At 38.9% G+C, this 22,682-nt stretch overlaps 2 protein-coding genes across 4 annotated transcripts in view; one reads left to right on the forward strand and one right to left on the reverse strand.

Annotated features, from left to right (window-relative positions):
• Window positions 1–1,970, forward strand: part of LOC134585298 (E3 ubiquitin-protein ligase RNF123-like) — an 84,001-nt gene extending 82,031 nt beyond the window's left edge. Inside the window, exon 39 of the mRNA XM_063440717.1 lies at window positions 1,308–1,970. Coding sequence (XP_063296787.1) covers window positions 1,308–1,407 — 100 coding nt within the window. The 3' untranslated portion in view covers window positions 1,408–1,970. The remainder of the gene's footprint in view (window positions 1–1,307) is intronic.
• Window positions 1,971–2,236: 266 nt separating this feature from the next.
• LOC134585297 (mannose-1-phosphate guanyltransferase beta) lies at window positions 2,237–22,672 on the reverse strand. 3 transcript variants are annotated; one of them, XM_063440714.1, is made up of 10 exons: window positions 22,436–22,672; window positions 13,914–14,044; window positions 12,012–12,092; window positions 10,022–10,070; window positions 9,317–9,459; window positions 8,845–9,003; window positions 6,674–6,752; window positions 3,732–3,859; window positions 3,193–3,375; window positions 2,237–3,023 (listed from the first exon to the last, which is right to left on the reverse strand). In XM_063440714.1, the coding sequence occupies exons 1-10, from the start codon at window positions 22,482–22,484 to the stop codon at window positions 2,892–2,894; spliced, it is 1,134 nt and encodes a 377-aa protein (XP_063296784.1). In that variant the 5' UTR covers window positions 22,485–22,672; the 3' UTR covers window positions 2,237–2,891. The 3 variants fall into 3 exon arrangements, with proteins under 3 accessions (XP_063296784.1, XP_063296785.1, XP_063296786.1); XM_063440715.1 differs by lacking the exon at window positions 22,436–22,672 and adding an exon at window positions 17,002–17,018; XM_063440716.1 differs by having other exon boundaries at window positions 2,238–3,023; window positions 13,914–14,048.
• Between the last annotated feature and the right edge of the window lie 10 nt (window positions 22,673–22,682).

Below are 22,682 nucleotides of genomic sequence, written 5' to 3' on the forward strand. Positions count from 1 at the left end.
ACAGGAGCCTGACCAGTGATGAATAGGGCTGTCAGCCCAGCCCCAGGTGCTGCGGCCCACCGGGAAATTTCCCGGTATCCCGGTGGGCCAGTCTGGTCCTGGTAAGCAGCCCATTGGCTCTTAGGGGGTTAACTTTAGTTATTCAGTACAAACTTTACCACATCATTGTATGCGGCAAATGACACAATATAAAGTACATTACCTAATGTTTGTTACACATATTGTAGAGTATTGTGTTAATATTCTGATCTACAACATCACACATGAACACTGGTCTCGTGATTTTATGCCCAATCACTAAATTTTTGCTGGGGTAAAGTACTGATAAATCAGGTCCAAAATGTGGCTACTGGCTACTTTTCTTGAATTTACAGGTTAGTTGACTTGATACAGATATGAGCCACATATATACATGGAGATAAAAACAGTATAGGCTGATGATGGACAGAAAAATCCACACATGAAATGTGACATATTATTGGTACTGTCACTTGTGCAAGGTGTCTGTCCCTGTATAGGTGGAAATGTGAATGTGCTACTCGAACAGAGATAAAAAAATGACTTCTTAGTAATAATGTATATGGAAGGCACTTCTAGCATTACTTCCCCTCCCACGCTTTGGAAATCTAGATATGGTGTTGAGTATGTGAGGATCTCTCCCTTATCCACCCTACATGTTCTCCTCATTTAACCCCTTAAGGACACATGACGTGTGTGACATGTCATGATTCCCTTTTATTCCAGAAGTTTGGTCCTTAAGGGGTTAAGGAGGGAGCACCAGTGTTCTCTAGCCATATTTAAATAAAGATATAACAAGCCCTGTATAATGTGAACAAAGACATAAAAAGGAAACCTTAAACCCATTAGGGTTTTTTGTACTGAAACTCTAGCATGAAGTGACTTCTAGTACCCACCTTTTAAGTTATGGCATTGAATTAAAATATCTTACAAGGTGTGCTGGTGGAGCAACACCCAAGTCTAATGGGCATGGGCTATCTTGTGTGTCTTAGGTACACCGTGTTATGAAGAGGAATCGTGGGGCCACCTAAAAACAAAGCCATCACTCTATTCAGTAAAATGCAGTTTTGCCATCGTCAGATTTAACTACACTTGAATGTTCGTTCATAGTGCATATTCTTTAGGGATATCAAAGTTCTGAAAGCTGCATGAATAAAACCGAGGCTCTTATGATACCAGTGTATTACTGTTAAATTATTTCATTTGCAACTTGGCAAGCACTAACGTGTAGATAGGATTTAGTCCGTTTTGCCATCACTGTCTCTAATGTGTCTGTCTTTCTCTTACAGAGCCTGCATCAATCAGCATCTCATGAACAACAAAGATTGTTTTTTCTGTAAAGCTACAATCATGGGAGTGGAAGATTACGAAAAACCAGCAGGCAACTAGCTCCTCCAACCACTTGGACCAGACAGTCTTCACACAAAGTCCTCACTTTCCGATGAGATGTAGGCTTTGGGCGTAGCGAATTGAAGGCGATTACAGCTTTAAATGTAAATGTTATTTAACATGCTGGTTTTAAACTCCCAGCCCCTGTGGACTATTGGAAAGAGCCATTTTATTATTGGTTTACAGTTAGTGGATTGGCAGCTGGTAGGGAGGGCAGGTGGTTGTGTATGTTTGTGTGTAATTATTAACCCTCACACTGCTGCACTGTTTTTTGAAAGCACTCACAGAGCTATGCCGGGTAGGTTCTCCAAACTATCCGTAAGACTGTTGTGGTGCCTACTCTTTCACGGTCTTACTGAGAAACGGTCTTACTGTCAGTATCCTGTTCAGGAGCCGGTCACACTGCACTTTGTCAACCTATCGCCTTGTGCAGTGCAGTCAGTTCTAGCACTGGAGGAGAATGCTAAACGGAAGAGCCTTGTTTACAACCGAGCTGCATTTTTATCATTTATACTGTGTTAAGTGAGATGGCACAGAATTAAATTATTTATGCATCTATATAATCATTTGTATTTCTGTTTTGTTGCAAAAGCTATTCCTATACCGAAGGACAATATGTAAGCAAACTTAGGTGCAGACTGAGATTCTTGCCTGTTGCGAGTCTCCCCCCTAGGTTCACTTTGGTTTGTCTACAAATTAAGTACGGTTTTATTTCCCTCTCGTCAAGTCTTGAAAGTCATTAAAACAGATCAGTGTCAGGAAATGAGCAATAAACATAGAGTTGAATAATCTCATTAATTTATAAGAAAATGTCCATTGTAAAACATAAAATAGATTATCAGACAGATTTGCCTGGCTGTAATAAAGTCAGCTGGCTTCCTTACTGCCACCCTAAATTCTAGGGTGTTTCATAGACTGCACCTTGTATTTTACTATTAATCCTTGAGAACTAAACAGTGACCCCAGCTGTTTTACTACAACTCCCTTGATGCTTAGCAAGAAATCTACGAATCTAAAAGGAGCTGTATTATTACAGCAATTAAAGGGCTAACATCATAGTTTTGTTAGATGTGCACAACAAGCCTTTGTGCCAGAGCAGGGTTAAAGCCGATCAAGAGAAGCAAGAACACTTATCATTCCGTCCTTCTTCTAAAAGGAGTTATACAACATCTTCCAATGTACTCTTGCATATTAAAATGACTGTAATAGGGAAGAAGTACAGGGCTCCAATATATTATCCCTCTTCACCCTCGATAAAAGGCACAGCTCTTTTTTTTTTCTTTCTTACAAGGGTGTACCCTCACATGGCAGTAAATTCCCTGTGACATCTATGAGCAACATTAACTGTGCCTGCAAGAGTAGTCTTAGCCTAGGGAAATACCTCCTGCAGTAGAGGTAAAAAATAAAATCAATGTTCTTGTTAGCAGCACAGAATGGTGTTCACAGGTCCCAGTGTAAGTGCTCTGGGCAGCCAATGTACAAATCTACATGATAATCCTTGGTTCCGGCACAGACTCAGAGATGCATTTGTGTGGCAAAACATTAGCTCCATTTAGATAAAGCTCATCATTGACTATTACATCTTCTCCCAGCACAGTCACATTCTCCATGCGAACCTGCAAAACAAACAGGAAAAATCTGTGAATATTGCTGGCCAAGCCCAAAAGGTGTCTTGCTTCAACATTCTAGAATTCTAAGTTATCTTCATTTTATTATTTCTATCTTAAAGATATATATATAAATTTAAATTACATCCACATTACAGTTCCAACTGAATGAACTCACCCACTGTCCAACTGAAGAGCTCCAGCCAACAATGGAAGACTCCAGCCAAGAGTGAGAGTGAAGTCTGGAGCCTTTCATAATTGTACACCGCTTTATACGTACACCATCCTCCACTGTTACGTCAGGACCAATAGTAACGTTTGGACCTATGCTGCAGTTATTGCCAATTTTTGCTGTGGGGTCCTAGGAAGAAATATTGGAAAAAGTTAGAATGCTTGGGCCATTCTGATAGGACAATACCATATGTTAACTGATCCTGATAGGCATCATTACACCCTTTCAGATGGAGAAGTGATTACACAACTCAAACTGTCATCATTTTTTTAATTTATTTTTTGGTAAGTGAAAAGGATAAAACAAACTATGCTTCAACAAATTTTAGAATTAATAAAAAATTGTTAGGGACTGAGGGGAGATCCCTTTAAACAGTATCCATAATTGAGAGTGGCATGTAATCGATTAGGAAGTGGTATGTAAACACAGTACATTACAATATAATTGCAATGACGGCTAAGTAGGTTCTTAAACAAATCACTCACCACAAGAACGTTTCCAACAAAGCCTGGTCCAGAATGGAGACATTCTGGATGTTTGTGTCTCACAGACTGCAGGTACATGCACATGCCGGTCAGGAAATCCTTAGGCTGTCCTATGTCCATCCAAAATCCTTGAAGGATAAAACAAATTCAACTGTTGGACACACTGTAAATCTTTCACATGCTGAATGTTCTACAAATACCATGATCACATGTTCTAGTGCTTTAGTGCAGTCTGAACTTAATCCTGCAGATCTTGCTCTGTGTGGTGTATTATAACCTCATTTTATTTAAACTCTTAACTATGCTCTGACTTATCAAATAGCTTAATCCTGTAAAGGCTGGTTAGTTATGACATTTACATCAGGGCTCAAAATCCCAGGTCGCCATGGCAACTAGGAATTATGAACTAGCGACTGGGTGTTTGTCAGGCGGCTGTGAGCAATGGAGGCAGATGGCAGTGCGCATCGGAGCCGGGTGACTATCTTCTTGCTCTCTCACGTGCGAAGTAGTGATGACGGGAGCAGGAACATGACCTCATTCTAACCTTGGCTCACTAAATGGCCATGCTACGAGCAGAGCAAGTAGATGACATGATCAGAGCAGCCCCCAGGGAAAGGATCCACTCAAGCTCTCCCAAAGGTAGGGAGTCTGTGTGTGTTTAGATAACTTCTCCCTACCCCGATTGCATGTGAAAGGTGCTTCTCAAATTTTCCCCATGCTGTGCCAGGATGGCCCCACCTCCATGGTTTAGATAATCTCATCCAATCCAATGCTTTCCAATGAAAAGGCAGTGTTTACATTGAAAAGCCTGCAGGCACATGCTATACTCACCAGAACTACATTATGCTGTAGTGGTGATCTCTAAAGTGTCACTAAGCACCACAACCACTTCATCTTAGTATAGCGGTAATAGTGTTAAACCTCTGTCCTGGCAGCATTTTTAATAAATATATATTTATTAAAAATAGTTCTAGGGATAACACACACAAAAAAGTTATTCTGTGTGTAGGGCAGCCTCCATGGACTGTCAATCAGCCAGATGATGCATTCGCTTTCTGGCCAGCAATATAAAATAGTGGGCAGGCAGCACAGTTGATCCCTATACCTGTCGCACAGCCAGCAGTAGCTCATTGCTAACACTAGCAGCACATTTAGATGTATGCAGTAGTGGGAGAATGCAAGGATTTTCTTCCCATTCACTGGCAACTTAATAATCTTTCTGGATGAAGTGCAGACCAAAGAGGCAATTTTTAAGTTGCCAAACTTCCTTGTAGCCAGACATCTTCAAGAGGTAGTTGTCAATGCAGAATAGAGACTAATGCATTGTTGCCACAATGTCAGGCAATTTAAGTCTCTGATCTGCTTTTTTTTTTTTAAAGAAAAAATAAATAAAAATTAACTCCAGAAACTTTTTTTCAGAGGAAGAAAAAAAAAACACACAAAAAAACAGAAAACTATACAAGCCAGTTTGTTGGGAATTTATATGCCATCAATTTGATGGCAAGAGGCTTGCAAGTTCCTATCATGCGCAGTTAGATTCTGGCTGGGAGTTAACATATACATCTGAGATAAAGACATTGTCAGATAATCACTCACTTGTGGAATAAAACTCAAACTTTATCCAGTGAGTGGCTGTCTGATAAGAATACGTTTACAATAGCTTTATGGAGCAAGTCACCATTTTAATGGACACACAAAAATATCTAAAGGGACACTATAGTCACCAGGACAACTACAGCTTACTGAATTTGTTCTGGTGAGTAGAATCATTCCCTTCAGGCTTTTTGCTGTAAACATGGTCTTTTCAGAGAAAATGCAGTGTTTACATTACAGCCTAGTGATAACTTCACTGGCCACTCCTCAGATGGCTGTTAGAGATCCTTCCTGGGTCATGGCTGCCTAAAATGCATCCAAACATTCAGTATCTCCTCCATCTGCATGTAGACACTGAACTTTTCTCATTGATTCAATTCATCTCTATGAGGAGATGCCGATTGGCCAGGGCTGTGTTTGAATCATGCTGGCTCTGCCCCTGATCTGCCTCCTTGTCAGTCTCAGCCAATCCTATGGGGAAGCACGGTGACTGGATCAGGCTACCACTTCTGATGATGTTAGCAGACTGCTTGTTTTTCTGAGACAAACATGCAGAGTTACAGCTTCAGGCTTGAATACAGTAAGATTTTGCTATATTTATGGAGGCATGAGGGGCCCAGGGGGGCTAGATGGTGGTGTTAACACTATAGGGTTAGGAATACATGTTTGTGTTCCTGACTCTATAGTGATCATTTTATTGTTATGGTCAGTATAAATCAGTCCCTTTTTTTATGTAAACACTGCCTTTTCAGGGCAAAGCAGTGTTTACGTTAGGACCTAGGAACACCTCTAGTAGCAGTCACTCACTAGAGGTGCTTCCTGGGTCAGTTCAGAGTCGACACGCATTGCATGGAGGCGCTGAACGTTCCTCATAGACATGCATTGATCCAAGGCATCTCTATGAAGAGATGCCTTTTGGCACACCGGCCAGTACGTTTTTAGAGCTTAGGAAAGATTTCGGCAAATTGTAGTAAATGCACAGAACAGATACTCCTTTTCAGGCAAAAACATAAACCCCAAGAAGCTATTCTATTAAAAAAGAAAAAGCAAAAATGATCCATACAGACGTGATGGCATGCATCTCAAAAAGTTGGAAAACCAAGATTATTCTTTTAACCTGGGAATGTTGGAGAACGGACCAGGCATTTGCCAAAACATTTCTCCACTATTTCCCCCTGTGTAACAGGTGGAAATGCTTAAAGGGTCAGGCTAAGAGTCAAGCCATGATGGGTGGGATATTCTCTTAAGATTTGGTATTGCTCCCTGGTTAGCTAGAAGATCTAATGTAATAAATCTCATGTGTTTGTCTACGATATGTTGATGTCCCATGTTTCTTCAATCATTCTCACCTTGCAATTCCATAGCAAATAACTGCCCCTCCTGAGCCATGGCTGGAAAAATCTCCTTTTCTATAGAGGTTGGGCGTAGCTAGAATGAAGACAGAGAAAGCTATTTTTAATATTCATTCAATATGAATAGTTCATGAGCTTGTGTAATTTAATGATGGCTGACCTTTGCACAGCAGATTTGTATTTTATTTGTAAACTACATTTCCCATGATGCTCAGCCAGCCCAAATGTATGTCAACAGACATCTGTAGTGCTAAAGTTACCCATCACTGGTCCAACAAATCAGTCTATTTCTTAAAATGTACCAGAGTAAAAACAGGATGGATATTGATGGAAACAGTGGCTCTGCTGGGGTTTGTCAGTTACATTAGCTAACATTATATTGTCATGTCCATCTTTGGAAAATGAAAAACATCTATCATATGACTGCAACTGGCTAAAGCTGTAGGACACCTAAACCCTCAGTAGAGCTAATAGAAGATTCAAAAAAGAAAACATCATGCTTACTGTCGGCTGTAGTGGAGAGAGGTAGCTAGTGGAAGCCAGGTAAATAAGTTAAACCAGGGAACTTGTGAATCAAGAATGGTTCGTGTAGTGTTCCGTCCGTTAATGTTAATAGAGTCAGAATGAACAAGACAAATTAATTGAAAAGCACTAAAATGTAAGAATGTGTTTAAAGGGACACTGTAAGCACCATAACCATATCGGTTCAGTGTAGTGGTTGCAGAGCAATGAGTCTACATGCAGTCCTTGTTATTTGATAGGGAGGTTTAGTCCAGAATTTATAGCCCATCATTAATGACCAAACTTGGACAGATTTGCATGGATAATGCAAAAAGTGAAATCCCATTATCTCTTTGCCAGCATAATGGCTGGAATTTTGGGCTTTAGAGCTTTACCCATATCCTCTTGCACTATAACCCCTACAGTAAGCTGTAGTGGGGTTTGATGTTTAGCATGTTCTTTGAAAGTTTGCCCAATACTTGTAAGGCTTATAAGAGGTACTCCTCAGACCACGAGTGTGTGTTTTTCTGGCATAGAAGGACACTTGAAAACAGAAGCCAGACGTATATTTCAAAAGGTGTATTATTGTACTCTTAGTATGTGGTACTATTAATCCCTTAAACAGAGCGTGAATTACTCGGAATTTAAAGCAAATTTCATATTTTAGACTTAAATAGCAGAACTTTCTCCAAGCTAGATATAGATTTCCAGCCCAGCTACTCTGACTTACAATGTTTCACTTTGAATTCCCGACAATTCTCATTTTATTTAACAACCCTGTAAATGTGTTGATGTATTTTGATATTCACTTTTATAGAGAAGTTTTTTTTAGATAGATATCAATCTGATTATTTTGGTTATGGTAAGGTATTGAACAGTGGTTTTTAACACTTTCTTTAGAGCCACAGTAATGGAGGATTTATTTTTGCTTCTAAAGCAGAACAGAAATAATGATGTTGACGTCCATCAGCGCAAGCAATCTTAGCAGCCAGCTGTTAATATCAGAACACATGCAATTGTGGGAAAAATTACCGTTAAATTCAACAGGAACTGGTGATAAAATGGCCTAGTGAAACACTCAAAAATGCCCTATTTAAATAGCCCATGTGGCCTTCTTTTACAAAAGGTAAGCCACGCTGGGCATAAAGTGAAGTGAAGTTGGGGGCGAGGGTCTTTGCAGCTGCGGGATACACAAGGTCTGGGAATTTCCCCATGAAAATGTGTGACAAAATGGTTAAATTAAAAGTATTAGTGTAATATACTAAGGGGTGAACGTTCAATAACTTGTGACAAAAATAAAACTTTTTAATATATTTTGTTGATATGTAATGAAGTGCTATGAATATATATTCCAGGTATTACAAAATTAAAAAAAAAAAAAGTGTGTGAGATAAGAGGTGTGTATTTATATATATATATAAAAATTCTAATCAAGAAAACATTCTTGACAAAATGTTTTTATTATTCACACTTAAAGAGAGTAATCGTTTATTAAAGGAATACTATAGGGTCAGGAACCAAACATGTATTCCTGACCCTATATACTATCACCAGAACAACTACATTAAGTTGTTGTGGATAATATAGGGTCATTTAAGCTATATATTATGTACCTCATTTAAATTGAGAAAAAAAAAAAAGTTAACCACTGGTCTAGAGAAAAATACCTGTATACGATCCAGTATAGAGGGACAGAACATGTATAGTCCTGAGTTGATCTTGTTGGACACAAAGACCTGAGGTTTCTCCACAAAGCGCTGAATCTGTCCAGTCTCTGCTTCATATACAACAACCCCATACTTGGATGGTTCCTCCACCTTAGTTACCTGCAGGAAAGATAAAGAAGATAAAGAGACATCAGCTTCTTTGTTCACTTGAAACAAAATTTATATTGTGTCCTGCAAGATTGTCAAATTCTACCGGGAGAATATAATTTATCATGATTATTCGGTAAACTGCGAATTCTTAGGAAATTGAAGTGAATTTCAATTGAGGCCAAAGCAGTTAAACTAAAAATATATCTGACTTGGAGAACTTTTTTTTAGCCTAAAATGTGAAATTTACTTTGAATTCTCAACAACCTTTAGTGAATAACCCTACTTAAGCTGCTACTGTCACTTAGATTGTGCATATACCCACCACAATGGTGCCTTCCTTTCCATGGTGCTTGTGAAAGCGGACCATGTCATCAAATGGAAAGTCGCAGATCACATCGCTGTTGAGCACGAAGAAAGGCTCCATGTTTTCAGTCAGTAGGTCTCGAGCTAAGGCTAGTGGACCAGCTGTGTTCAAAATGCAAAGGTTCACATAGAACTGAATATGAAATCAAGATGTTCAAAAAGAAAACAGCTCAAGACAGAAAGGGGCCATTAAAAAGCTATATCTCCATTGCAGTATTATTGCATCTTTGAATGACAAGAACACACTTTTTGTGGTGTGATGCTAGTTTAAAATATACACTGTCCTGCAAGGTGTGAACATTAAATAGCCAAAACAATTGCCATATTTATACACCTCTGCAATCAATTTTCAACATGTTTATCATTTACATATGGTTTGTGGTTTTTGTATTGAGCATCAGGTGTTGCTAACTCTGTTTTATTTATTTCTTTAAATGTTATTTATTTTTTGAAATGATATTTAATTTTTTGCTAATCCTGGAACTGTACTGAAGAGACAAGGGAATTTGAAGAACAAACCGTCATAAAAGGATGAATATGACTTCTGTGCAATTATGTTGACAATTCTCTATAGGCTCCAAGCTTAGCAAATAAATGCAAATGTGTTTAGGGATATACCACATGAAAAGAAAGCAGAAAAAAAAAAAAAAAAAAATCTACTCACCTGTTCCTAGAGGCTCCTTTTCATGTGACATGGATATGCGGATTCCCAGCTGTGATCAAATAATAGCGGAAGTTAGTTTGCTTCGATCAATATCCTTTACAGTGAGCAGTATCCCCATCTATCCAAGCTATTGTAAGGAGAGCTATAATTGCTACTGAAAGATCTGACAGTCTGCCAGCATGGATTTAGCTGTCCAGGAATTGTGTAATCATTTTTTAAAAACAGTGACAGTTACAAAACTGCCCAAAAACTTTTTTTTGAAATGTTATATAAAAATGCCAATATATTTTAAAGAGTGCATTTGCCATAGAATAATTTCCCTTTAAAGAGCATAACCATTCAATTTGGGGAGATGGTTGTGGGTGTGTCTGGGGGGTCCCATAATGCTTTAGCATTTAGGAATTGAGCCATATGTATTAGGAAATTATGAGAACATGTTTGTACAATCTGGAGTTAATTTAAACATGTTCTCTCTTTGCTGGTACCATGTATCTGTTTTATTATACCATTTACCAATAACAGGTCCACATAAAGATATATTAATTTTCGGTCATTTCGTCATAAACGGTTATCTATTCCTAGCAGGAGAAAACATTTGTTCTCATGGACAAATAAACAGAAACAACACAATGTATTTCCCGTTTCTGCTGCCAGATCACTTGTAGAATGCAGGATCAGGTTCCATGTCAATATGCAATGAGAAAGAATCACATTGACATGTGTTTTACCTGGTAAGGCTTTACCGAGAATCGGCATTTCTGTGTTTGTGCTGTTTAGAACTTGTCTCTCACATATTAAATTCTCCCAATTTTTTGATTATGCATTCCATATGTCATCATATGGAGATGAATAAACCACAGAACATTCTATCCTCTAACAGGAACCCCACAAGAATATCAGTAAGAATGAATAATGTCATCAGGATGATTATTTAAACTATGTGTGTAATTCTATCCACAATTGTTCAGTCTCCTTATAGTACACAATAAAAATGGTGTTATTTACATAACTGGTAACCATTAAGGATATGTACGATTTTAGACGATACAGCAAACTCCCATACGTCTAGCCCCCAAACCATTTAGTAACCAGTTTTAAAGAATATTCTATGTTCTTTAAAGATCTACATGCACACCGTTGCTGAAATGTGTAAGAATTTTCCACTATACACATGTAATTCCCCTTTGGAAGTGTTTTTAACCCCTTAAGGACACGTCATGTGTGACATGTCATGATCCCCTTTTATTCCAGAAGTTTGGTCCTTAAGGGGTTAAAAGAAGATGGAATAAAATGGCGTTTATTAGGGCTACTGGTCAGTGCTACTAAAAATGTATGTTAGGACTAGTGCTGGAGCTTACTTTGCTGTCTATTCCATAGGTTAAACAGAAAAAAAAATATTTGCTCACAAAATTGTGCCTTGAGCGAGACCAGTTTCTTCTCACATACATTAAGTTTATTTAAAAGTTGCCAAGATGGAAATGTATTAAAATCGTAGAATATTTCAAATTTGTTTATTTTAGCCACAAAGTTGAATTTTTTTTTTTTTTTTTTAAATACCTGTTTACCGGATAATAGGAAAGCATTGGAATGCTACGGAGCATGTGTGACAAAACCCCATGCTGCGCCAATCAGCATCTCCTCATAGAGATGCATTAAACTTAATGCAATTCTATATGGAGCATTTAGTGTCTCCATGCAGAGCGTGGAGACGCTGAACATCATTGCAGCGTTGACCAGGAAGTGACTGTTACTAGAGATGTAACTAGCCAGCCTACATAAAAAGGTAGTGTCTATAGCCTGTCCTTCAGGCTTTTCAATATAGACACCAGAAACACTACATTGAGCTGTAGTTGTTTTGGTGACTATAGTGTCCCTTTAAGGCTCAACAGATTCATGTGTAAAGACCTGCAGCGTTAGCGATAGAGAAGCAATAGGTGAAACATGACATAAACATAAATAAATGCATTTATCTTTTTCAGATATTACTTACCCTCTTCTCCTGCTCCTTCATCTCCTTCTCCAACATGTCAGACATGTAGCTAACTGCCAGGATGACATGATTAACACCAGCCTGTCCAAGAAACATAACAGACAGTCGTTGATTAGAATTTGTTATGTAAACGTATTGACAAAATCATACTGAAATACACACAAAAAAGAAAAAACACACACACAGGTATTGGTTTTCCAATTTTCCTTTTTTTTTTGCTATGCACACATTATTTATAGAATATATAAAAGATAAATAATCCAGGCGCACACAAAAAAGATCAGATGACAAAATGCAATCAAGCTACAGAAGGACAAAGATATATAATTACCTTTAATATCCATTCTATTTATAAAAATACCCAATAATATGAATGATATTTAGACTTACAACGAAGAATCAGAGAAAGAAACTGTACACCACAAAGCAAATCTATAAAATTCTGAGACAGATTTGTAGAATCAGCAGGATAAAATTGCTTGGCAGTAAAAAAATTTTTTTTTTTTTTTTTTAAATAGTCTTCTAGATCACTATATCTTAAGTAGCCTGCTTAAAAATAATAATAATAATACAAAATGATTGTACAATAAAATATATAATATATACACTCACATACATACATACACACACTATTTGACAGGTTTTTAGTATGTAAGTTAAGAATGTTTCTTGGGATACAGAGATTATTACTTAACTGAATAGATTTATTGGCCTTAGAATGATGAAAGGCCAAGCTGAGAATTTGATCTGGGCTTTGAATACATACTGAAATATTTCTGCTGGAGTACGAACCACCAACTAACTCAGACCAACTCACATATTAAAAGATATTAAAACATTGCTTTGTGAGAACAAGACTTGCAAAGTGCTCTATAAATGGGAAGGCAGAGATGGCCTATCTATAACCCCAAGGAATCGTTTTAACTTGGGCTGTTTATTGAATGCACCACTAGGGGGTACTCCAAGGCGGTTTATTGAATAGAGTCCCAAGGGCTAATTACAGGCAGTTTATTGAGTTTATTCCCTAGGGATTCGTTTAATTTTAGTGTTTTACTTTTTTAATTGTTATAATATGAGTCTTCTGTATGCAGGTGCGCATAAAAATAATATTTGGTATGCACACTGAAAATATTCAGTAGAATCACTATTATAGTTTGGATCAAATTAATGTACATAATGTATACATCTATTCTATATACGTATGTTCCGAATAAAGTGTTTTGTAAAGTATAAGCAAAGTATTTTTGCTCTAAATCAAAGAGGATAAATAAGCATGGGTTACATTCAAAATAAAACCATTCTTTTAAAATCAGGTTTCACAATGATTTTCTGTAGCTTTGTGACACGGTTATTTTGCCTTATATGTTTACAATATATTGCGTACCCATCTGTAGGTAAATTAGGTTCATTATAAAAGATAGGTCTTCTAGGTTAGCATCCACAGGAGCCCTGAATGCTAGAGCGTAGCTTCAATTACCAGATTTAATGGGACAGTCCTGTGTGTGATCTCTAGTGTCCCCCAATAAGTGCAATGTGAGTGCATAATTAGATATGTTTACAATGTGCAAACAGAGGTCAGGTCATTCAGCCCATGAGAGCATTTGCCAATGCCCTGGGAATAGACTACCCTGAATGGGACTGGGCCACTATGAACACAGGAAGGACTGAACGCCAGGACATTCCTGGTACCAAAACCACAACATAGCACTGTAGTTGTTATGGTTCTTGGAGTGTTCTGTAAACTGTTTTTTCAGCCATTTTCTTAATGTGTTCTATATATTTTATCACTATAGGATTTATTCAGTGTCTTGTGAAAGAGTTGTTACTTCACAACTGAAATGGCATATATGAAATGCAGTGTGTCACAATTAACCATACATCAATATAGCCATAGAGTCTTACCTTCACGAGAGCCTCCACCTGGTGCAGTAGGATGGGCTTGTTGCAGAAATCCACCAATGGCTTTGGCACACTGAGGGTGAGTGGGCGTAATCTGGTGCCATAGCCACCCACTAAGATTAAAGCCTTCATGTCTATCTGCAGAAAAGCAGAAATTCTTATTGCAGACACACAGCATTATATAGCAAGTACTGATAACGTGATCTAACAAGTGCCATACTCTGAGACTCTCACATGTATGACAGCACATCCAATGCAGAGTAGAGGACAAAATATTGCAGCTATGTATGTTGTGTTTATTTGAAAGCTAATGTTAAATAAGAATATCCTTTCTATTAAATGAATAAATAAATATATGGGTCCTGTTATGTGTTTATCTGACTAACCTTGTATTTTTTTATATTTTTTTTAAATTCTTTATTTATTCCAAGGCAATACACCACATGAAATCAAATATTACAACACAGTTAGAAGCAGAATCCTGAAGATATATCCAAGTTTGCACGAGGTGAACAAACGTGCGTTTTTATAAAATCAAACTTCAAGTGCATTAGACTGTTGTGTGTCAACTGCAGTGATTGTACTTCAGTGGTGCCCCACCAGGTTTTTAGATAAAAGGTAAAACAGTGAGAATCTAACCAACCATCATGTGCAGGACCCTGACATCCAGCGCCCATGTTTGATGACCTATATAGTGCTCAGGTGGGTTTGTAGCACTTGAGAGAACTAGCACAGCTTATGTTGTCTCCAGTACAGTGTTACCAGTTTCCTGTTATTACCTCCTGTGGACCATCATATGAAAGGTAATGCCCTCATAGTCGTTACAGTCGAGATGTAAGTGTCGGTCAGAACAGAGAGGAAAGTAATGTTAGGAATGATAGAAATAGACAAAACAATAAAGAGGTAAAGAGGAGAGAGAGGGAGAAGGGTTAGGAGGGATGGGGAAAGGGAAGCACAGGAGGGAGAGGTACAGGGAGTTACTGGCCATGGCTATTGTAGGTCTATGCGACCTAATTACAAAGGGATTCCATAATTTTTTGCAACAGCGCAGCGTTAGTGTATAGGGCCAACTTGTGAGGGACTGCCCGCGGGTTCCGATTGCCCCCCTGCGGGAGTGCAGGCTGGGTGAGTCAAAAGTTAGAAGCTTGTATTTTTTTATTGCATACTGCAGAGAAGTGACCTAGAGATTTTTTTTTTTTTTTATAAAATTACCCTGGAAGGGTTGAAAACACAACTAACTTGTAAACACCACAGTTGTAGGTTTTACACAAAACCAAATGTAGATTAAGTCTGGCTTTTCGTGCATACATGAATTATTTAGTGCATTTTATATAAAATGCGTAGTGTATGCATGTGCATTTTATTATTCTAAACTACCACACTGTGTATTAAATACTGCAATAAATAAGAACAGGTGTTCAGTCAATCAGCATAGATGCAATCAATTCATAATATAAAACCACTCTAGTTTTTTTTTTGGTCATTTTGGCCAGTTACAGCGGTGTTCTATAGTAACTGGTTTTCTCAGGTAAATGTGTGATCTGTTACAAAAGAATGCCATTCTTCCATATAAACCTCAAAAAAGTATGTATCAGTGTCTCTAAGTGACAAACTGGATCAGGGAAGAAACAAATGTAGGCATAATAGACATGTAGGCATAATAAAATACCAGCTCATTCAAGCAGCATGGTATATGTATTTATATTCTCACAAACTTATATCACTTTTTCTAATTTATTCATTACATAGCATTTAAAACCTCCCACAATGCTGTGCGTTTCCAAAGGTAATTCTGTATGTATTGCAGTGATGTATGTGGTATTCATGTGCTTTTACTCTATTACTTTAACTTATCATTGTATTACGATAATAAGTACTGTTTGCAGCATCAATAATTCCTCAGTTTAAAACGTGACAAAAAGGGGATTTTTTTTTGCCAAGCCTCAAGACTGACCTGTCATTACCTGTTAAGGATAAATGTTACCAGGTTAGTCTTAAGGCAGAATAAACCTCAAATGTGTAACTTTCTGGACTGAGGATATATGATTATGGTTTAATTTGGGGTTCAAGAGGTGGGTGGGGGTCTTCGAATAGATAATATTGTTGAAATGCCCCTACTGTGTGCTCATATTTTAAAATCACTGTTTGGATTTCAGAATGACATACAGTAAGTTGAAGGCTGTCTGATTAATAGAAATTGTGTGGTCTACTGTTTTTTGTTGTTTTTTTTTTTTAATCTAAGTGACAACGTTTCTGTGAAATTCCTTCTTCAGAATCATGCTACAAATGATCATAAAAAAATAAAAATGCTGATTTCAGTGGTTACATGAGGATTAAAGAGATAGAATTGGATTCTACATTTATGCGCAAAATTACATTTAAAAATGTCTAATAAGGGATATTTAAGATTATTCAACAAATGGGGTAATGTGTATAATTTACCAGAGAATTGCAAATATTAGGACAGAATTGCAAAACTGCTCAATATTGGCCTAAATTGTCATTTACCTTGTCATCTCTCCACATTTCCCTGTTAGGATTACTCCAATCATTATAACCAACTAAAGCCCGCTGTAATGCCTATGATGCCAGAAGTAACCTGGCCAGTTCTCCGATAATGGAGCAAGCCATTTAGCCAAGGTTTGCCCCATTACATGGGTCCCTGCTGAAATCCGAGGATCCGTTGTCCGGTGACACACTTCTGGCTTCTGCTGAGCCACAGAAGCTGTGGCTATTCAGCATTCTTTGGCTGAGAGTGTCAGCTGACCACTCTCAACCAATGACATTCTGGTGCATTCAATGACATTCTGGGCTGGCAGATGACAATGCTGGAGGTGGCATTACACTGCTGGCAGAAGAGGGGTTAAACTCCCTATGTGTAGCATTTCATAGCAAATGCTGCACTTACAGACTCCAAACGCCATGATCACTTCACATCACTGAGGTGGTCATGGTGCGTGGAGTCATATTTTATGAATTTCCATAAAAATAGACAACACTCCATAGTGGCATATAGGAACGGGACATGACTAATGGCTATAAATGGAATATATGCACTCAATTCAATAAATGAAACTAGATGACTGTAAACCCATGCAGAGGTGTGGCTGTCCCTCCCAACACTGCTCAAACAGGTTCCCTTCACATTCCTACATAAGATAACAAAAGAAACGCATTTCCTGGTTTTCAAATTGTGCTTCTATGTGAATGAAAGTCAAAAACTGGACAATACCAATGTGACGGAGTGGAGTAAAATTTCCTTTTGCTGTTCATTCAATACATTTTCTGACTAGAGAGGTTGTTTAGCAGGTTTTTGAGACAAAGGAGTTTTATTCCAAGTAGCTATTTTCTTTTTCTGCAGCACAATCGCTTCATATGGGTTGTTTCTATAATACAGTGTAACTGTTTGACTAACAATTAAAATACTGATCTTTTGTGGTAACAGTGAAAACTAGAGATTGACGGATGTTAATTTTTAAGGGCTGATACAGATTGTTTTTGGCCTATGGGCTGAAAACTGGTAGCGATATTCTTCCCCCCTCCCTGCCTCTTACCTGTGGCCAGGAAGGGGGCCCATTTATACTCCTTGATGGTCCAGTGGCTTTGTGCAGGCTGCCAGGGGCTTTCACATTGTGGAGGGGGTGGCTGGAACCCAGCACACGCTATCCTCTGTTTCCGGCAAGTTCTCATTCCAGGTCCCACGAGACGATGCGCAAAGATTTGGCGATGTTCTGTTGTGTCTAAAGTGTTTTTTTATTTTTAAAAACACCTTGGACGCAACTGGGTAATCCCTAAATACTTGACTGTAAGGAGCTACTTGAGGACTGGGTTGAGAACCACTGATTTAAACCGATACTTGCCAAAATGCCGGATATCGGCTGATATTATCGGCCAAACCGATAACCAGTCGATCCATACTGTACTGTAAGGATTACTTAGCTATACATAATGGCACCTGTGCTCACCAACACCCATTAACAAGCCATGCCATTACCATTATGCAGAAGAGAATTCTGTACCCACCAACTGCCTTTCACGGCAGCAAGCCATTACCATCATGCCACAGAGCCTTCTGTGCCAACCAAGAATAAGTTACATCATTAGAAATAGAGGCATACAGTGTCGTTTTCAGCACCGACAACCCAACTATAGGTTGGTTAGTTAGTTAAAATTATATTTTGTATTGTCTTGCAATTTATGGTCTAGACTCTAGACTTATTTGATATAGAGGTTTTAATTGCTGCTGAACTGAACCCTGACTCTTTATCACACACCAAACTAATAAATAGGAACTATTAGACTTGGAGATCAGTTTGGTCTGAATTGCAATTTGCCTGGATTGGTGCATTTTCAAATTTCTGAAATTCCAACCATAATTTATCTAAATTTAGAATAAACTGAGTAGCGCAATAGCCTGTCCGATTCAGCTCATATGGAATTCGGAATTAGTGATTGAATGTTGGTGCTAAGTGGCCACTTTACACCAACATTCAATCACTAATTTAGAGTTTTTATAGGAGAATATGCACATTTTTTCCTTCATTGTAGAGCTTCTCAGACAATTTAAGGTTTTAAAATTAAATTTCAAATCAACATTTTTTTAAACAATTTTTTTGGAAATCCAAAGCAATTCAATTCAGAAGTATCACACATTTTTGCAATGCACACGTCTAGAAACTAGGCAACCTAATCCTACATAAAAATACAGAAATAATCATACCAGAACATTAAGACTTGCATTCTAGTGAACCTTGGAGAATTGAAAATATTATCCAATTTAGTTTGTCATATACATCTACCTTACATACCTGTATCTTGCTCTCTCCTAAAGGGCAGCACTCTACTCTCTCCTCCAGCTCTGACTCACTCCTACCTTATTTAATTGCAAATTCCTGTCCTATTGTGTTTTACACCCCACCTCCTATAGAATGTAAGCTCATTTGAGCAGGGTCCTCTTCAACCTATCATTCCTGTACGTTTTCTGTAATTGTCCTATTTATAGTTAAATCCCCCCTCTCATAATATTGTAAAGCGCTACGGAATCTGTTGGCGCTATATAAATGGCAATAATAATAATAATATATTCTACATTCAGAGATCTAATGTATACAGATTTACTTCCTGGCCAAAAAAATAAAAAGTCTAGTATGATTCTTGCAAATAATACCAATATAAAAGTAGTTTAAAGGACAACTGTCACATCAAAAATAGTTTTTATATAATAATTGTTTCCTCAAGTGTTGAAAGGAAATATATGTCCTTTTAATGTTTGATAGACAGATTTTTAAAGGATCACTATAAGGTCAGGAACACAAACATGTATTCCTGACCCTATAGTGTTAAACCCACCATCTAGCCCCCCCTGGGCACATCATGCCTCCAAGTTCAGTGTCTGCATGCAGAGGGAGGAGATACTGAATGTTTGGATGCATTTTAGGCAGCCATGACCCAGGAAGGATCTCTAACAGCCATCTGAGGAGTGGCCAGTGAAGTTATCAATAGGCTGTAATGTAAACACTGCATTTTCTCTGAAAAGACAGTGTTTACAGCAAAAAGCCTGAAGGTAATGATTCTACTCACCAGAACAAATTCAATAAGCTGTAGTTGTTCTGGTGACTATAGTGTCCTTTTAAATATATTTATATATTTTTGAGCTGTCCTTTAGTTTTGAATATATGTGTGTTATTAACCAGTCATTAATATATATGAAATGTACAATACTTGCACATACAAATACTCGTTGATTTTACTTCCTGCTAGTGAAAGAATTCTCAGTGATCTCCAACACTTACCAGGATACAGTTGGTGGCTGCTCACCTTCTGTTAAGTGATTCAGCTTAGTTTTGTCTGTTTGGAATCCAAGCACTGTATGGCAGGAGTATAATTACTGTGTACACAAAACAGACCTATACAACACCCGTAAAAACTAATTTTCCACACATAATGCTGCCCTGTGGGATGGCTAACATTCCACATGCTTTCCACCAGTAGAAAAAATGAAGACACGGAAAGTAGCCATCTTAGTAGTAAAAGGAATTACTTAAAAGAGAACTGTAACTCGCCAGAATATAATTCAACAAATATTTATTTGTGTGGTGTGAAAAATGAAGTGAAGATAACAAAACAGCTATGTCATCATCAGAATCATCATGTAACAGAGTGCCTCCATCGTTTAAAGGGACACTGTAGGCACCCAGACCACTTCTGCTCAATGGAGTGGTCTGGGTGCCAACTCCCACTACCCTTAACCCTGCAAGTGTAATTATTGCAGTTTTTCATAAACCGCAATATTTACATTGCAGGGTTAACTCCACCTCTAGTGGCTGTCTATTAGACAGCCACTAGAGGTCACTTCCTGAGTTCTAGCACAGGTTTCCTGTGCTAGAGCGTCGCTGGACGTCCTCACGCTGTGTGAGGACCTCCAGCGTCGCTCAAAACCCCATAGGAAAGCATTGAAATGATTTTTCAATGCTTTCCTATGGGGAGACGTAATGCGCATGCGCGGAATTTCCGCGCATGCGCATTAGGTCTCCTCGGCCGGTGAGCGAGATCAGTCTCGCCCACCGGCCGACGTAATCACTAGGAGGAGCGTCGCGGAGGCGGAGACAGCGGCGAGGGACATCGCCGCTGTCCCAGGTAAGTCACTGAAGGGGTTTTCACCCCTTCAGTAACCGGGGATTGGTGGGTGGGAGGGACCCTCCAGTGCCAGAAAAACGGATCGTTTTTCTGGCACTGGAGTTTCCCTTTAACCTCCTGTCAGTTATCCTATATGCTGTGTCCCGTGCACCTTGCAGTCAGCAGACAAAGTATGCAGAAAAAAAAAGATAAATTAAACAATGATTCTTATTCTCATTTGAATTTCAATCCATGCCTCGTCTGTGCCCAGACTGAACTGGATTGTGATGTAATTGGCTAAATCTTTAATATGAATGTAAAAGGAAGCATCACATGAAAAACAAAAAAGAAGGTTAAAAGGACACTAGAGTAACCAGAACAACTACTTAATGTAGTTGTTCTGGTGAGTATAATCATTGCCTTCAGGCATTTTTATGCAAACACTGGCTTTTCAGTGAAAAGGCAGTGTTTACACTGGCCCTAGGGACACCTCCAAGTGGCCACTGGAGGTGCTTCCTGGCTCAGTACTGCACAGTAAGCAGCACTGATGTTCAGTGTCTCCCAGCTCTGCATGGGGACATTGAATTTTCTTCATAGAGATGCATTGATTCAATTCATCCATTTGAGGAGGTGCTGATTGGCCAAAATGGTGTTTCGCCCCACCCCCTTGCCAATCCAATGCTTTACCAATTGGGTAAAAATCGGCAATTCGGGGCCAGCACCGGCTGACTTGCGCGGCGCTGTAAATAAGATACATTTTATTAACTTTTAAAGGGGCTCAAGGGGAGGGGAAGGAACAAGCCACTTTAATGGGGGGAGTTAAACAGTATAGGGTCAGGAATACATGTTTGTGTTCCTGACCCTATAGTGATCCTTTAACTCAAGCTACAAGTAATATTCAATGGTGATATTTACCAACAAGTGATAGTTTCAATAAACAGTTTTGATAAAGTACTTCATCACCCACCAAAAGAAATCCATAGTAATCACATACTGACAACCACTAGAGGCAATTCTGCTGTAACAACCACATTTGACGCCTAACACAATCAAATAAATAGTATTTTATTGGATACGCAGGCTCTGAGCTCCAGGTACTAAGTGCACTTCTCTAAGAAGCACTGGACTGGACCAGTGACAAGGATATGGCACCTTCTCATGGACATTGTGGGAGATGGATTAGACAGCAGCGCTGAGGGAGTATCGGCGCTGGGAAAAGGTAAGTAAAAACCTTTATTTTCTTCATTTTTGTGTGGCACTGAGGTCAATCAATGACACTAGAACATCCCGCTGCAGAAGTTATGTTGGGCCTGGTACCCTCCAGGGGAAAGTATTGAAACCGTATGAGAACGGTCGAGGAAGGCATTCGTTGGCTGAGATTGAGACGTTCACCGCAGGCTTCGCTCAGTGGAGCTAACTGGAGGTCCTTGAAGAAGGTCCTGTCTCCAGAGTGGCAGCGTCCCAGCAGACCTCAGGCAGGTTGTCAAACAGTTTGATTACTTACACCGGGAGAGCGCCAGGACACTCCGGGCACAATAACCACTACAGCCTACTATAGTGGTTATGGTGCTTTGGTTTTTCCTTTAAACAGTAATACTACAAATACAGCAATATCTTCAAACACAGAGCTATTCAATGGAGCTGTGTAAGAGACATTAAGGATATAAGCAGCGCTGTGTTATAACCAATAAAATAAAATGTACATTGTATAGAATTATATATATCTTATAATAATAATAACTAGGTTACCAATAAGCAGACCCCCAGCTGTTGCAGAACTACAACTCCCATGACACCTCAAGGCCTGCAAAGCATCATGGGAATTGTAGTTCTCCACCAGCTGAGGGGTGTTTCCTCCCGACCCCCCCAGTGTCAGTGCAATAATCAGAGCCCCGGTTAGCAGCACTCACCGCCCGGGCTCCCACTTGTCACCAGACGCCTCTTCCAGCTCAGCACCATTCAAACACATGACGTCACCGGGTCACAAGTCACGGGGCGGGGCTTCCCATCCATTTCCGTTTCGGAGTGCAGCTCACACACCGGCTCGGTATTTCCACGAGAAGGCTGCCCTCTTCCCACCTGTCTGGCCGGGGGCACTCCTCCGCTGCGGGTAACCAGCTTACCAGGGCTACTCACACACTTCAGAAAGGTCGAAAA

This window comes from Pelobates fuscus, unplaced genomic scaffold (assembly GCF_036172605.1).
Source record: "Pelobates fuscus isolate aPelFus1 unplaced genomic scaffold, aPelFus1.pri scaffold_35, whole genome shotgun sequence".
Classification (NCBI taxonomy): Eukaryota; Metazoa; Chordata; class Amphibia; order Anura; family Pelobatidae; genus Pelobates; species Pelobates fuscus.